Source organism: Cololabis saira, chromosome 8 (genome assembly GCF_033807715.1).
Source record: "Cololabis saira isolate AMF1-May2022 chromosome 8, fColSai1.1, whole genome shotgun sequence".
NCBI classification, from domain to species: domain Eukaryota; kingdom Metazoa; phylum Chordata; class Actinopteri; order Beloniformes; family Belonidae; genus Cololabis; species Cololabis saira.
The window spans coordinates 32,843,686-32,862,260 of NC_084594.1; the positions used below are offsets into that span (position 1 = coordinate 32,843,686).

The window sequence follows — 18,575 nt, forward strand, 5'->3', positions numbered from 1 at the left end:
TGCTATTGACTCTTTTCAGGCTCTCACCAAGAAATTCTGAAATATTTAAATGATCACTGGGAGTTTCTCTCCATCTGTGGCTGGGAATAAAAGGAGAGGGAGAGGAGGGGGCTTTTTATGACAGCTTTTTACGATCCCTGAATTAATAGGCACAAGATAATTAGAGAGTTTTGTGCAAAAACATTGTCCCCCAAGTTTTCTGGTATTGGGTGGCTTCAGGCAATGCATGATGGTAAAAAAAATATCTGATGTACCCAGCAACTGTGCAAAAGGCTAAGTCAGTAGGACTTTTAATTTTGATAGAATCTTAATTACTGTCCCCAACACAAGGGATGTCACAGAGGTCAAGGAAAAACTGAGAGTGCTTTTAAATTAAATGAGGAGTTTGTCCACTCAGTGGCATCTACTTGTTTTTAGTTTAGTTTATTTTGCAACATTTTAACACAAAAAAGCAGACAAAAATTAACACACAGGTGCAGGGGGAAGAATGAAATTTAAAGCTGTTGCTTAAAATGCTTATTTGTCTGTACTTCTGTTTTTGTCTACTTAGTCAAGTCTGGTTGAAATCTTCTTGTGATGCCCATTTTATTGAGGATGCATCCAGGGTAAAGATCCCAGGATGCATTTCACATTAACAAGTCAAAAGTAACAACAGAGGAGAAAAAATGACAAAGTTATAACTTTGTTTTGAAATGTTTTTAATGTGAGAAAACAGTTCCTCTCAGGTCAGATTTGGGGTAACATAGATGGAGCCTATTTGAAAATGTACTTTTTGATTTTTTCTTTAATGTATTGTTTTATTACTTTATTTATAACCTCTGAAATACGAAAGCATAAAACACATGAAGCACATAATTCGAAGTAACAGTAATAAACACTTTTTCCAAAGAAGTCTGTGGTCCGTTTTGAGTCACGTAAATGTTCAGAGTGGTCATTTTATATTCAGTTGAAATGTAGACTTTTTTGAATGCGTTAGCCTGCTGCCTGCAGGCTGAGCTGCAATGCCATCAAGTATACAAGTAAACTGCTGTTTTAATTACAGAGAAACCAAACTGTGTCCTGCTGTCCTCCAAAGTGTTTAATTCTATTTGCAAACTTTTCAACTACCCAGTACGTGAGTCCAAACTTGGCATATATGGCCTTGAACACAGATGTATATGGAGAGAAAATTGAACTCAAAACATTTGTGTGTGCATACTACTTGATTTGTGCGCAGTACTCTATTTATGCATATTATTAGATTTGTGCATGCGTAACTTGCTCGAAGTACAGAAAAAATGATAATTAAGAATTCAAAAAGCTTCCTGCACACACACACACACACACACACACACACACACACACACAAATCGTTAAATTCGCATGCACGAATCGCCTGATACACACGCACATACAGTAGATATAGATATGCACAAATGGTTTTGAGACTCTTTTCATGCCTCCAAGAAGTCTCAAAGATTCATCCGTACATGCTGCATTTAGGTACTGGTGGAAAGCTGGGTTATCTGAATTTTCAATTGAGTCAAGCGTTATTTCCCTCGAGGCACACAAAAATCAAGAGCTATGAACACACAAATCAAGTAGTACGCACACACAAATGTTTTAATTCAGTTTTCTCTGCATAGACGTATAATTGCTGGACGAGCCCTCCTTGACGTCACCCGTGGGTTTTGTGAAGAGTGGTTTTTTAAATGATTTTTTCATGTACTGTTCTGATACAGTAGGTAACCAAGACTGATTTTGTTGGTCAAAGTTAGCCATTTTAATTTGCCTGGCTTAGTTTATGTTAAACTGTAATGCTAATAAATACTATAGGATATTCAGTCTTATCAAATCTGTCAAACGTTTTCCAGTGTCGCTATCAGAACAACACCTGACACAAGCAGAGCCCTGCCCACAGTCATTGTCGTGACTGGTTGTAGTTTTGCCTCGATATAGTCAGAGGACTAAGTTTAACCAAGAGCAGACAGATTGTGTTAATCGACCGATGGCTAAACACAGTAGTTATTTATGACTTTGCAACCGAAACGGGATGCTGCAAATGTTCACCTGCAGCTCCTCCGGTGTGGATCTAGCGATATGTGCGGGAGCCGCGACATATCAGTGTTCTGTGTATAGCCATGTGGCTCCTTCTGCCTTTTTCAGTCCATCTGTATTCCACCTGCCTGTTTCCTTTGTCTGCTCATACTGTATTTGATTTCTTTTACATTTGATTCTCGATTCCCTGCCTTTGCTTTCTGCTGTGCTTTTTGTTGATTAAATACTCTTGACTTCTTCATCCACCTGCTGCCAGTCCTCTGCATTTGAGTCCTCTTCCTGCACCCCGCATCCTACGCTTCAACAATCATAATAAAATTCCTGGCCAAAACAAGTCAGCACCGGTATTTAACTATGGGAATAGGTAACACTGGAAAAGTGCAACTGTGGTTAATATGCCTCAGCTGGTAGCAAATGATTTAACCTTGACTGGTATCAGCCACACACGTGTGGTCTTAGAAATGATTTGTTTCAAAGTGTCAAATTATTGTTCTACATCAAGCAATCAAAACAACTAAGGACCTTACTAAAACTATAAAAATCGGGTGAAGAATTTTCTAAGCGTCATTAAAATCTTGATGACTATCGTCATTAAAGAAGTGTGGCTGGAAAATGATTTAACAAGGTTTTTCAGAAATCCCCTATACTGTGTGTTAAGTTGATTGACGATTCTAAATTGCGTGTAGGCGTGTGTGCAAGCGTGAATGGTTGTTTGGCCCTGCAATACACTGTTCAGGGTGTACCCCCTTTTTGCCTGTGATGAGCTGGGATAGGCTCCAGCAGACCTCAGTGACCCTGCACAGGATTAAGCGGGAATAGAAAATGGATGGATGGATGGATGTAAGTTTGATGATATCTAATCGGAGGAAAGTGACAGTCCAAATGATTGCAATGCCTAATAGTAAAAGCATTTTCTCACTCATAATGCATAGAGAACTGAAGGTATTGGGACTAATAGCTCCCTTAAAGGGGACCTATTATGAAAAACACGTTTTCTCTTGCTTTAACATATATAAAGTGGTCTCCCCTCAGCATGCCAACTCAGAGAAGGAGGAAAGCAACCAAATTCTGCAGTGTCTGTACAGCCGCCTGGATGATCCATCCAGTGTGATGTGGATCTACGAGCCGTTCAGATTCTGCTCCCGTCGTTACGTAACCAAAATGCGATTTACATAGGTTGGCCTCCGATGCGTGAAACTACGCCCACAACTAACTCCCCGGCTGGAGCTTCCGCCATTTTCTACGCTTCATTCAGGCAGCCAATCAGCACAGTGCCTCATTATCATAGCCTCTCCGCCCACTCAGAATCCTGCATAGATAATGAGGTTAGAGAATGGGAAGATAAAGACATGGCTCAGAGGCTGAATTTCTAATTTATTTAACAAAAACAATCAAAAGCTTGTTTTTAAGACATTCAAGGCCTGTTTAAAATAGGTATTAGATGCCATAATAGGTCCCCTTTAAGAAAACAACTTATCAGTGAGACTGAGTTAAAGTGAAAAAGACAATGAGAAAAAGGTCACAGGGTCTGATGAGTCCACAAATACCCAGTTCCAGAGTGATAGATGAATCAGAATGAGAAGCCCAGTGGATGAGGTGATGCACCCATCATGCTTTGTGGCTACTGTGTAAGCCTATGAGTGCAGTGCAATCATCTTGGGTTGCTGCAGCTGATCAACTCGAGGTTCTGTAACATTATGTGTCCCCAAAAAAAGAGGTCAATTGACTACCTGAATATAATGAATGAACATTTTTTTCAAATTTTCCGTGATTGCAGGGACATATTCCAAGATGAGTCTAGTTCAGGGAGCATAAGACAACTTTTTTTCTTCTCATGAATTGGCCATCACAGAGTCCAATCCTTTAACACGTTGAGGATCTGGAACGTGCTGGGATGTACCTGCTCTTGGCCTGGACAGAAATAAATGTCCAACAAAATATGAATGTGTGATTTAACTGCTTTATTGTCTGTTTTTACAGTCATTTATACTCTGATAGACTTTGTGGCACAGGTCTTGAATACAACAGATGGAATATCTGCTGGGAGATCAGTGGGCACGCTTTCTGCAAACAGCAGAATATTTGGTAGGAAACAGCTATAGCATCTTTAGAGGGAAAGGTGTTATGTACGGTATGGAGCAGTGAGTGGCAGGTCACATTTCTTTTGTCACATTTGTATTCAGGTCACATTGAAACTTCAAGGAAAATCTACATCCATATGAATAATCTCTTAAGAGGATACAAATATTATGTACTTTGCCAGAGGAGTGGACCGGTTAGCAGTAAAGATTCTTCTGGCTAGACATTTACACCAAATTCATTTCTGGAAAGAAATCCAGCCAATGGAATATGCATGTGCAGGTATACAACACCATACAACTGAAGACTCCATCCCTCCCTCCATCCATACATACACCCACTCAGCCATCCATCCATGCATCCACCCACCCATCCATTCACTCAGCCATCAATCCACCCATCCAACCACCCATCCCTCCATCCACCCATCCATATTCATTCATTCATCCATTCCCTCAGCCATCCATCCATTCATGTATCCATCCATTAATCCATTAATTAATTAATTCATTCAATTATCCATCCATCTGTCTATTTCATTCATTTATTCATCCATCCATCCATCCATCCACCCATGCATCCATCCAACCACCCATCCTTCCATCCACCCATCCATATTCATTCATTCATCCATTCCCTCAGCCATCCATCCATTCATGTATCCATCCATTTATCCATTAATTAATTAATTCATTCATTCATTCATTCATTCATTCAATTATCCATCCATCTGTCTATTTCATTCATTTATTCATCCATCCATCCATTCATCCATCCATTCACTCAGCCATCCATCCATGCATCCATTCATCCATATATCCTTCAATCCATCCATCAATCCCTCCATCCATCCATCCACTGGTGCTTTGACCATTTTTGACATGAGAAAGCTGTTAAGTCAATTATCATACTTGTTTTTTTTCTATTTAACCTAGGCTAAGACACAGCGACATATCTTAGTAGCACCCCCCACCAAGCAAGATCAAGACCACACAATGTTGCATTGAGAAACCAGTGGAAAAATGGATCCTTCAAGAGACCGTGGGAAACTGCGAACAGAGAGTTGACCCATTTTGATTCACCGCTTCATTAACGAAAAAGAAATCAAATAGAAAAAGATCCCGAAATTAATTAAGTCAGATTAGTTAAATTGAAATACTCAAGGTATAAAAATATTGAAATGTTCCATAGTTAAGTTGTCAGAAAACTCATCAAGCAAAGCGAACTAATCAAAGTTTTCTGTAGTTAATGGAGTCAAAGCTCTGTGGTCCAACACAGCTGTTGTTTGAATAAGGCCTAGTGACAGTTGGTGCATTTCTTTCTTCTTCCTCCACCACCAACTTATTTTCGGTATCCCACATTCCCTCGCTGCTTTCTTTCATCATGTCTCTTTTCCGTCCCCACGTTTTCCGATGTCTCTCACTCATCTGCAGTTTCTCTCTCTCTGTGGGTGTGTGTCCCTTTAGGGTGTCTGCAGCAGTTGAGATAAGAAGCGAGTGTAGGACACAGGGGGATGGTGTTCACAGAAGCTAGGTGATCTTATCTACTCTCCCTCTCTTTCTGAGCATCCCTTGCTGTTCTGCTTTTCCTCTCTGCTGCTTTTCTCCCCCCTTTCCTTCTGCTCCCTTGCCCTTCCTTCTCTCTCCCCTCATCTCTTTGCCTCTCTTCTCTCGCGCACGCATTCTCTTAGATCCCCTCTGCGCTACTGTTGATTTGAATTTGAAGTGATGGGAAACTAAATTGGCAGCATTGACAGCAGAAACAAACAGCTTATCTCTCTCTCCTGGGCCAATATGGGTCTTAGGCAGATATTACAGCCGGTGCCAGCATCTGACTTGTGACCATGATGATAAATTGAACGTTTGTTGACTGTCACTTTTCGTCTGTGTGTGTGTGTGTGTGTGTGTGTGTGTGTGTGTGTGTGTGTGTGTGTGTGTGTGTGTGTGTGTGTGTGTGTGTGTGTGTGTGTGTGTGTGTGTGTGTGTGTGTGTGTGTGCGTGCGCGCGCGTGCGTGCGTGTGCGTGCGCGTGCGTGTGCGTGTGTGTGTGTCACCATGTTGGCATCTATGTCACAAGTGTGAATCCACCGAATACTGAGACTTTAAGTCCTGTTAGTTGCACAATTTTGATGTGCATTTTGATTGAACACTTTAACTTTGCTAGAAATTTTTATTTTACAACAATATCATATTATTTTATATTGTTTTATTTTATATTGTATTATATTATATTATAAATTATGAAATGGAGGAGTGGTCAAACTTGAGAGTTGCAAACTTCAGAAGTTGTGTTATTTATGGCAGAACTATTTCTATATTTTGAATGAATGAATGAATGAAAATGAATGAAAATATATTTATTTCGGCCAGGTCATTCAGAATTTAGACACCAACAGAAAGCATTAGTTCACATAATAAAGAGACCTAACCGAAAAGGAATAGGCTGAAGCTATTGCTTATTTACGCCTACCCTTCTCACATGATCAACTTATTCAGATCAAACATACAAAACATCATACAAAAAAATAATATTGTTTACACAATCCCGAACATAATTCCGTAATAGTATCATCTACTGGATCCCTCATATTTTTCAAACAAATATTTCAATTATTAAACTTAAACAAACGTTTGAATTCATGAATCGAGTGGCATTTTAATCGTCATTACTTTATAATGCACTTAGTATTGTGATATAATTTGTTTACTCGATTGAATTGAGAGAGGAAATCTAAATGCCTTCATACTGTTCACATTAGTCAAGTGCAGTAAACAAGGTGGGAGACGTATCTGCTAAACTTTTGCTTCTGAATGATGTCCAGCCCATATTTCCTGCATTGGTCGTGAAGACGTTAAAGTTATGCCATAGGAGGTGAAGAGCAGGTGCAGAATGGAGATGTGACGAGAAACTAAGTGGCAACAAAAATGATGGCATTTTGAAGAGATGGTCGTAGACCGTCTTTATTTACCATCTGTGTAACATGTCATATCTGTTCCACATTGACAAATGTACTTACAGAAAGCTTTGAATAGTAAAGTAAGTTCCACATGCAGCTTGAAATTTTGCATAGATGGAGTGGGGCAGTACCAGTGGAATGTTTTGTCTTCAAGTCATAAAGCCTTTATTATGCAAAAAGTCTGATCATTTTACAAATGGACAAGAATAACCTCCAGCTCTGAAATCAATCACTGTCATTGGTGATTTACATTGTTTCTGTGGCTTTACTACAACATCTTTGTTCTACTTATTTCCATTTTCATAATGCAAATCTGGAACCTCTTAGTGAAGTCTCTGGCGACCCTCGAGTGGAATAACAGAGGCAAAAATATGATCAGTTATGTTCACAAAGCAGCCAGTTGCTTCCAGATATACCTCCTACATGGTCTAAACAGAACAATAAAGTTTCAAGTTAGTTTCTGAAGCAGGTGTGGAAATCAAATAAACAGATTTCAGTCAAAATTCTGCTCATTCTTTTATATTTATTTTCCAACTTAGCACTAGCAAATGCTATGAATTTATGAAGTATTTAAAATAATTTCTTTGACCTACTACATAAAAATCTGCTTTTGTGTTCAAAAAGGATAAATAACTGCAAAACTTTAAATTCTTTTATCTATAATAAAAATTTACTTTTGATGTTTAAGTGCAAACTTTAACAATGTATTGGACTATTTTTGAGAATATTGCTCCTTTGCTCCGAATGTTGGATTGGAGTTCTTTGTTGAGTGCACTGGTTGCTGTTGGCTCCTATGCTCCACACATGTGTCTGACTTTCATACACATAAGTCAGAGGCCCACGTACGCTCCCTGTGGGACAGTATCGGCATGTAGCATTAACACGACAGGTCCTGGGAGGATGAGGGGGTAGCAAAGCTGTCAGCGACCAGCTCCCACTCTGCCTAATGAGAGAGAGGCGCGTTAATTAAGAACACCAACAGGCTGAGCTCCCCAGCCTCCCACCATCAGGACGACCCGGGGTTAAAGACACGGAGCAGAGAGGATGGAAGGCATGCTGCTTCCGCATACAGTACATGACTCTGCCCTCAACAATAAATAGCCTTGGGTATTAAAAAGAACAAAGGGATACACAAATGGGAAGAGCTATTAAAAGGGTGGGGGGTGCTTTCTTTAAACTGCTTTGTGGTGTGTGTTTGGGGGGAAGGGGTCTATGATTATCATCTAATGCTTAGCCCTTGATGTTTCCAGAACAAACTGTGGTTCTTTTGTCTCTTTGTGTTCATATTTGCTGCATGGCAGCAGGGAACTATTTGCCAAAGCGTGCATGCAGTCATCAATAGTACAAGGAATGAAAAAAGAAAAAGAAAAAAAAATAAACTAGCATGAGGCTTTTTTTCCTGCTTCTGCAATGTTCATAACTCTTTACTCTAAAGGATCGGGTTTTTTTTTTTTTTTTTTTATCAAAAATGTTCAAATGCTGCTAAGATTATTTTCATTGTTTGAGTCTACAGACTAATGCTACTTTTTTCATGTTACTTTTTTCTTTTTTTCTTCTTTTCTTGAATTGAAATTAGTTTCATTAAACAAATCTGTATGAGTGAGTGAGTGAGTGAGTGAGTGAGTGAGTGAGTGAGTGAGTGAGTGAGTGAGTGAGTGAGTGAGTGAGTGAGTGAGTGAGTGAGTGAGTGAGTGAGTGAGTGAGTGAGTGAGTGAGTGAGTGAGCGAGCGAGCGAGCTATGAAACAGCCGCCTTTACAGTATGAGCTCAAAATGTATTTTAACATTGCAGCCTTTTGTGCGGTTGTCTTTGTAAGTGCTTTATTAAACTGTCAAACAGATGAATCATTAGCCATAATCTGCAGATTGACAGTTTGTCAGCTCTCTGACGGTGGTGTGCGCCTCACAGTCAACAGGGGGTGGTGAGGGAATGGCTCACAAGTTCCCCACGGCTTCATCGTCTTCCATGCCTTCTGCGTCTCCATCTTCTTTCCTCCCCCACATGTCAGCCCAGGTGCTAACAAAACTGAGGATTGTGGGTAGTCATGGAACATATGGAGCAGGATGATGGAGAAATGAAGAGTAGAGGGAGGAGAGGGGAATGTGGCTAAGAGAGAGGGAGAAGCTGTCAAGCTGTCTATCCCTGTCACAGCAGCCAGGAGAGTGCGATGGACAAATGGATAACTGCTATTCCAGACTGCCACGGAGGAAAGCTCGCCCAGATCTGATGTGTTGATGTAGGCATAGCAGCTCCTGTGCAAACGGATACACGGATCGTCACATGTCGACACAGTTTCCAGTCCCACTTTCTCTGCAGCATGCATGTGGAGTATGTTTGAATGTTTGCACACACAGAAATGTTCTGTTTGTTCAGTCGCTGAAATACAGTTCATTGCGCACAAACATGCGCAGGCACACACACAAACACGAGCCAATTCCCAGTGCGGCCATGTGGACAGAGTTTCAGAGCTATTGCTGCAAGCTTTCTCTCTTTGGGAATTGTGTGTGTGTGTGTGTGTGTGTGTGTGTGTGTGTGTGTGTGTGTGTGTGTGTGTGTGTGTGTGTGTGTGTGTGTGTGTGTGTGTGTGTGTGTGTGTGTGTGTGTGTGTGTGTGTGTGTTTGTGTGTGCCTGTGCGTTGTATTAGGCTATTTTCTGATGATTGGTGCAGCCCCCTCCCATAGCTGTCTCTCCTTCTCTATCTCCAGTTCACGTAACATAACCATGCCTTTCTCTTTTTTCTTCCTGTTTTCTTTCAGGCTGTGCCTTCCTCACCTACTGTGCCAGAGAATCTGCCCTGAAAGCCCAGAATGCATTGCATGAGCAGAAGACCCTGCCAGGAGTAAGTCATACATAAAGGAACGCCATGTCGACCGAGAAGCAAACGCTTACATAAACAGATCTTGGATTTACTCGCAGACAAAAGTGATGATTCTCATTTTACCACGTCGTGTTATATTTATTTAAACTGAAGATGGAATCTCCGTCTTTGCCATGCTGATCATGCACTGCCACTGACTATACGGCAGACATGAGCACAGCCTTTCTTTCTTAAACATGCCACCAACACCCCCCCTCCACACACACACACATTTCTTTCATAGCCTCCCGCTCACTTCACTTTGACAGTCACATACACACAAACCCATAGGGACAAACCACGCAGCATCACATCATAGGCATACTATTTATAGTCCTTCCTCCAGTTTGTGTAAATGAGTGCGTGTCGGTGCATGCGCCCATGTGTGGGCAAATGTGTGAGATAGACAGAAAGAGATGAAGGGGGGGGATGAATGTAGGTTCTTTCTGCATTTATGTGAACAGATTCTGTTGGGGAATGGCAGCTGCACAATCGTGCGCTGTGAATGTACATATATCTCGATGGCACATCTTCACGACAGATGTTCACATGCTGTGGATGCTATTAGTCACATGTTCAGTGCCTCTGGATGCAAAGTGTTCTCATTTGAATTCTCAGCTCTAACTCATACATGATACAACGGGGAAATTTTGATAGTGTTGTGCAGGAAAAGTACATATTCATTCATTAGCAAACTGTGCACATGAAGGATTATATTCAATGTGTGCACTTTCTTTATTGTTGATGTGCATGTTGTGTGTGAGTGTCAAGTTTGCACATGCATGTGAGCATGCGCACGCCAGCCGTGCTTGCGGGAGTATGTGTGTGTTAGGAAGTTTTGATGCGTCTCTGTCAGGCCGGCTCAGTTTGCTCTGTTCGTTTTTAATGACGCCTCCAGGGAAGTTGACAGTCGCCGTGTTGAGCGCGCAGCCTTTGATGTGAGTGATTATGACATCACAGACGTGCAGTCGAGAAGAGCGGAGGAGCAGGGATCCGTGCTCTCAGTTTTGTTTTTTGTTTTTTTTTTCTCTTCCCACTGGCATATTATTCAGAGGGAAACAGGCAGAGAAAGACAGAGAACAGGGAAAAGAGGAGGAGAGATTAAATATTTGGCCAAAACCAGAATGTGATTTTGTATTCACATAAATTTCTGTCTTCACATATTTAAGGGAAAAATACTGTATTTTGTTTCTACATCTTAGTGCATAAACAACAAACATCCGTCACTCCCTATCAACCTAGTTAAAGAAGGAAAAGCTAATTAGCAGTGCTTTTGTCAGCAGAGGACGGTCTAAGGTTTGCATTTGATCACTGGTGAGTGTGAAGTAAACACAGGTAATGCCACAGGACAGACCTAGATGGCAAAGAAACCCTGGAACTCAGAGAAGCAGAACAGCAGATTGTCTTGTTACTGGTAAAGCCAGCAAAAAAAGAATAAATGAGTTCATTAGAAACAGAGCAAGGCCGTGCTCCTCCAAAAGGCAATGGGAGGTTTTATTGTGCATGATTACGCCCGCTTTCTTCCATTCCTTTGTTTTTTTTCTATTCCATTTCTTGTTCCAACCCCCTATGAATCTCTCAATCATAGGCCAACCAACCAAAATACTGCAAAGGGAATCTGTTTTTTCCCACTTTTAAGACTATTTTTCTTTCACGTTTAGTCATGATATACTTTTCATTGATGTCTTTTTTACAATTTGCTTACTAAGACAAGAGGGCTTTTAGGTGGAAATACCCAGTGATCATGGTTGCAGACTGCTGATGGAGCTCAGATAAAGTACCGGGGGCTGCCTTGTGCGAGTGCAGATGAACGATTGCAGTTACCGGAGAAACTTTGGGCAAACAAGTTGCAAGCAAAAACTCTGATTCAAAAGTAACACTGGAGTTGATCTACGTATGATAGATGTGTTTAAATTCCTCTTTCCATTATATTCCTGGAAGCCAGTGACCAGAACTGGCACCGAAATCGATGCTGCTGCATTTTTTGAGGAAATTCAAAGTGTTTTTGACATATATTTGAAAGATAAGTCAGTGGAGTGAGGGAAAGGAAAAAGGCTCCCATTTGGCAATGATGGATCACTGGACAGTCCAAGGGTTTGGGGCTGTTCATCTGACATTTCATCCTAAACAAACCTAACAACTCTAAAAGCTATGAATATCTTAATTATTGTTTGTTTGTGCCTAACTCTGACCCTTTTGACACCGATAATCATTTTAAGTGAAATATGTTTATAATTATTGAGATAAGCTGCACACTACAAAGTAAAACATTATAGATCTGTTTTCTGCAATTCTGTATCATTCATATCTTATTAAGATGTGAATGATATTGTGAATTAATTATTCTCTTACGTTTTTAACAGTATTAGCTGAACTCAATGAGTGGCTTTCTCTTACATCCTTCTGACACCCTTTACTATTATATGTATCCATTGGGAAAGAAAACATTGTCTAATTAATCTCAATTAACTTTAGCTTCAACAACAAATGTTAATAATTTGAATGTAAAATGCTTCTATTTAAACCAAGCAGACTCTCAGCAGATTAACCTTTACTACTGTAAAAGATTATCAAGATGCTGGATGCAAATTTGTTTATACCATCTTCTTTTTTTAAATAACAGAGTAAGGAATACAATAAGGAAAATAAAAAAACGAGATAAAAACGACTCCAAACTTTCAGACCTAACTACAGCATTTCAGTTTTTGTCTGTAATTGCCACAAACATAAATGTACGTATATAACTGTAGCCACACAGTGACTTCTTTAAATGTCTAAGATGTTAGGTAGCTGTTTACTACTTTTTTCTCTTTTTATTCATTTATTCGTGGGTGACAACCTACATCAAGGAGCCATACTGCCCTGAAGAATACTTAAATATCCACTCCATAAATACTGAGACTGGGTAATTTACAGCATAACTGAACTGTGTATTAAAAAAATAATATCAAATATTCAGGTTTATTGTTTAGTCAGAGATGTTACAATTATATCATAGACATATGTTCCTGTTATAACAAAATTTAACCAGAACCCCAGGTATTTTTGTCTATTGTCTTATAGTACACTGTGTCTAACATCTACAAAGATTTGTGCAGATGCAGGTGTGCTGTGGCATCCTGCATGTTTCATTCAGAAAATTAACACAAATGTTTATTTTCTAGGGACGGTGTAGCCCATCAACCGTTTGCTAGACCTATGATAAATGCATGGAGTCATCACAAAGAAGCAGGCCTGTTACAGTCGTAATGGAAATAATCTGTCCGTAACTGCAAATATACCAACACATTCCCATGCCACTTGGCCTTAGGTGTCACATTTTTACTACACTACGTAAACCTTGAGCATAATTTTCAATACACAGAAGAACATTGATTCACATCTACAATTTTCCCAGTGAAGGCTTATATTTGGAGGTTGAAGGGGTGGTGGAAGATGAAGTTACAGGTCACTAAGCTTACTGCCAAGAGACTGCCAGGAGCCCTTAGGTATCACATTTTACTGCACTGGGTACCCCTTCAGCATAATTTTTCAATGCACAAAACACCAACCCTTGTGTATAGCTTTCCTAGAGAAAAGACATTTGGAGATTGGAGGTGTGGTTGTAGATGTATTTACAGGTTACTAGCCTTATTCCCGTGACACCAGCAATCGAATATTTCAAATGGAATGGAAATTTTGTTGGAATGGAAACTGTTACTTGTTTCAGGGATATCTGCAGGGGGATGTTCAGTTCCCAGTTAAATTACTTGGACTTCCTGTTGTAATAAAGATCCAGAAGGGTCATTGATGATTTTCTTGTGGCTGTGGACAGTGCACCAGCTCTGTATCCTTACAGAGTTGCTCAGACTCTCTGGATTTAAACCTTTCCATTAGGGCTGGGCGATATGGACCAAAAGTCATATCTCGATATTTTCTAGCTAAATGGCGATACTCGATATATATCTCGATATTTTTTCTGTGCCTTAATTGGGGTTTCCCCCAAAGCATTATAGCATAGCATCTCTGTTAGCTTCATTTTTTTCTGAGGCAAACCCTTAAAAAAACAGTCAGTTTTAAGTCAAAGCCTCGTGCCAAATGTCACACAGGAACCTTTATTAACAGAGGTCTGCACAATATCAAAATGTATAAAACAAATGAAATAAAAATAAACTGCCTGCATATATAGAATAAAATGCTTCTTGAATAAAATAAAACAAATATCCCTTTCCTGCATAACAATTAAATTAAAATACACTGTGCAATTAATACAATGTAGACAGTGACAGGCAGACTTTTCCACTGAGGTTGACAATTGTGCAAATAACAAAACATTTGTGCAAATCTCAAATAAAACATTCAAGTCAATTTGTCACAAAATAAGCTATATCAAAATCATTGAAAAAAAAATGTAAAAAAAAAAAAAAAAAAAAATTTAAATCAATATAAACGATATTGTCTCGTACCATATCGCTTTTGAAAATATATCGATATATATTAAAATCTCGATATATCGCCCAGCCTTACTTTCCATGTAGGCTACGCGTGATTTGTGGAATTAGAGAGTTCATAACTGTTAGTCCCAGGAAACCCCTGAGTCTTCACTAACACCAGGCCTTTGTGTGACTAAATGGCGAGCTGTCTCAAGGTCGTCTTCAGTGGGACGGTGTCTACAGTTTACAGATGACGTGGCTCTGTTGTTGGGTTTCAGCAAACACTGAGATGGTTTAAAGGACACGGAGAGTCAACACCTCCAAGTCTAAGGTCATGGTTTTCCACTGTAAAACGATGGATCGCCGTCCCCAGATTGTCAAACTATGGCGTTTTAAGTATCTGTCGATCTTGTTCAAAAAGTAAAGAGAAAATGCAGCAGGACATGGCGAGGTGGACAACTGCAGATAATTGATTTACGAGCTGGTCCGTGTTCCCACCCTCGCATACGGTTACAGGACTTGGTTTGAGACCAAAAGAAGTAGATTGTAAATCCTTGTGACTTCACTTGCAGGGAACATTTGGTAACAGTCAAGGTCTTACAGCAGTCATTTAGGTTCTTAAATGACATGCACTCACAACCCCGCATGCAGGTTTGGAGTGAGATAAGGATTAGAAACACAAAAAAGTCATGATAATTATGCAATCTGTAGTTTGAGTGGAAATATTTCAAGATATCACACTTAAAAAAAGTCATAATTCCATATTTGAGATAAACAGATGCTGATCACTTAAAAATGTGCATTTATTTGTCTGCTTCTGTGGATTGTCATGTGATGCAGACGTAAAATGGGGTGCGTCCCAGACCCCGAGCCCTGACAGCCATCCTTGTGATTCTGCACTCCAGTTTCAGACTACAGCAGGAGGCATTAAAAAGCTCCTGTATTGATTCTGGCAAAAGTCCTTACAAGTGGGCGGATGTGTTTTTGTGTGCACATGTGTGTGTGCTTGTGTGTTGATGTGCGGGTCACGAGGTGGAGCTGCAGAACTAAAACTAGTGCGGCATGTGCACAAGCCATAAAGTGCAAATAGCCACGAGCAAATCCTCCCGCACACAAAGAAGTTCTAACGCACGCAAAAAAGTAAAACTGAAAAATAGATCTGGCATCCCCTCAGACATTTTGTCAAATATTTTACACTGTATCGGCCACATGACTTGCGCCCCCTGCACACCACACTTCACAAAACAGCATGCACTACCACATACTTTGCACCCTGTTCTTTATATGTTAAAAAAAGAAAATAGATACCTACAAATACACACATTCACATGGAGCACAAACCCCACCTCTGATATTCCCAACTCACTCATTTTCCAAACCCTTCTCTTGTAAGCGCAATACAACACTGCTTGTAAACACTTCCATTCAAAAACATGATACTCTGGTGCTCGTAGGAAGAGAAAGAGAGGGAAAGAAATAGTGAGAAAGTAAAAGAGAGCGGGAGGGAAAGAGAGAAATACGGCATCTATTGACTCTCACTGTAATAGTGAGCCAGATGAGAAAATATAGAACGCTGTGAATCAATGCGTCATTTCAGTGTTTCACACACACACACACAAGTGGACGTACACACACAAACACACAATGTTTTCAGCCTAGAGGCAAACAAACTACAGAAAAGACAGGACAGCAAATGAATAGCAAGACTGAGGAAAGTGGAAGGGGTGGATAAAGGGTGACGGAGAGTGGGTGGATGGAGGGAGTGGGAGGAGAGGTATAGTCGAGGTGCCTGTATTCTGACTGATTTGTGTCTGTTGCTTTTTCAAGCCCCCCCCTTCTCTCAGTTGAGATAATGCCAGGCCAAGAAATCCATGGCATTGATTGGATCCTGTGACCCAGATTCATGGCAGCTTTTTCTCAATAAGTTGCCCTCATTGGTCAATAGCTGACAGGCTCCCCAGGTAAAGTGGGTGAAGAGGTGTTTTGGATGCAACTTGGGTATTAGGTGGTGATCAGTTACGGTTTATTTCCCATAAGCATTCACAAGTTTACTCGTTCAGTCTTTTTCTTTGTAGATCTTATATTAGCGGCGCAATGTTCATGAGGCGTAGCTTCACATCCACATGACTAATGCCACAGACTTTGGAGCCAAAATAGAAAAGCAAAACCTCCCTCTGGCCTAAGCCATCACCTCATCAACTATCCTAATTGCCTTTATCCAGAAAAAAAAAAGATTTGCTACATAACATGCTCCACCTAATGAATTCCCAGTCATTGACAAAATGCTTGAATGAAGCACAAGCAAGTTTTAGCTTAAACAACTCCAGTGCTTAAAATCAATACGCACATACATTTCACAAAGACGTGAAGGAGTTTATAAGCTCATGGACTAAACAAGCAATGTCTCCTTCTTGCATGTCTAATCAGAAGAAAAAGCTGCATGGATAAGCGGTGGTCTGGGAAACTAAAGAATTAACAGCGCTCAGATCCAAAAGCAGAGCAAAGCACGTAAGTGAGGCAGCCTCCGTGCTGAATCTGGCAGGTCATAAGCCGGCAATAAAATTTCAAATAAGCGTCCCTCAGTGGACAATAGAATGGCAGAGAGACTTTCCGAAAATAGTGATTGTAATAATTTCAGAACTAATCGCTGTTTGTTGATAAACTCATCACAGTTCATTAATTCTGCAAGTTTTCTTCTAACAGCCTATAAAGGGACTAAGCTGCGTTTGATTAGATACAACATATGGCACTATTCCCGTAGTTCTGTGCACCTTTGTTCTGGGGATATTTGTGATTAACACTGGACCACTCAGTTCTAGTTACTGTAAGGAAGAACATGATGCAAAAGCATACAGAACATTTGCCAGCAGCTTGACAAAGGCCCTTTTGCTTGAGCCAAAAACAAAGAAGTCTGGAACGAAAGTTCACGACTGGTCCTCACAGAAGCTTCGGTTTCAACCCCATCAAATATCTCCTGGAGAAACTGAAAAGATAACTGTTGGTAGACTGTAGGTTGGCAGAGCAACAGATTATCGCTGATGCTTTTAGATTTATTGATTAGCTGATTCATTTGTGTCATGAACCCACACACATGTGAAGTCCACATGAGTTCAAACAGTCAATATCGTGTCAGTCAATTTAATTGCTAGTCAGATTGCCAATATGAGAACATCCTTTTCTTATACATGTATATTCATAGTCACATAGCAGGCTTTGGGTCGTGTCCACGCTGGTGCAGTTACATCTGAGAATAAAAAATTATGTCTTGCAGCCATACTGCTTTAACGAGTTTTACCCTCGAAAATGGAAAACATTTGATCCACTGCAGACCGTATTTGTAACGGATTTGGAAATTAATGATTTGCTCCTGTGGTTCATTACATATTCTTTCCTGATTTGCCAAGACCATATCATATGACCATTACATTAAGAGTGAAAATAAATAATCAAGTCTTGACTTGTCACTGTGCTGTTGTAAAGAGCAACATGGAGACTGACAGCGAATGCTGCTAAATGTGTTATCCTTGCTAAGAGCCATTATGCTGCTGCAACTGCAACTGTCTACATGTGCAAAAGAAAAGATATTATGAGAGCAGTCTGTATCAAAGATAATTAACAGCATATTAGTGTTTATGCGCAGCGATGGACTGGCGACCCGTCCAGGGTGTAGCCCCGCCTTTTGCCCACAGACACCTAGGATAGACTCCAGCAGATCCTCATCACCTTGAACATGAAAACCCAGGTATTGAGATGGATGTGGAGTAAAGATTACTATTTCCTTTTATTTTGACACTTCTGTTCTTCACCTTCATCACTTCCCTCACTTCCTTTCCTCACCACTGATTGGTTCTTTTCACTCTTTTGTTCACTCCTCATTTACCTGATTAAGTTCACCTGTTCACTCCTTATTTAAAGCCTGCTCACTCTTTCACTCACTCTTTTCCTGATCACCACATGGGGCGGCAGTGCTGATTCACAACCCATGTGTGTTTGCCCCCCCCCCCCCCCTTTTTTTTTGCTTGTTGTGCTAATTATTGCATCTGGAGAAATAAACTCCAAGTTCCATGGCTAATGCATTTTGACTGATGCCCATGACGATGGTAAATGTTCATTCTGAACCTCCTCCTTCTTAACAGGATGGATGGATGGATGGATGGATGGATGAATGGATGGATGGATGGATGAATGGATGGAGCATGGATAAAGAGTGACGTAACCCAAATTCCCATTTATTTG

General features: G+C 40.3%; 1 protein-coding gene across 15 annotated transcripts in view; it reads left to right on the plus strand.

Annotated features, from left to right (window-relative positions):
- The window catches only part of celf4 (CUGBP, Elav-like family member 4), a 95,551-nt gene that overhangs the window by 19,666 nt on the left and 57,310 nt on the right, over positions 1 to 18,575 (plus strand). For all 15 annotated transcript variants that reach the window (XM_061727797.1, XM_061727802.1, XM_061727800.1 and 12 more), the window contains exon 2: positions 9,827 to 9,909. In XM_061727797.1, coding sequence (XP_061583781.1) covers positions 9,827 to 9,909 — 83 coding nt within the window. The remainder of the gene's footprint in view (positions 1 to 9,826; positions 9,910 to 18,575) is intronic.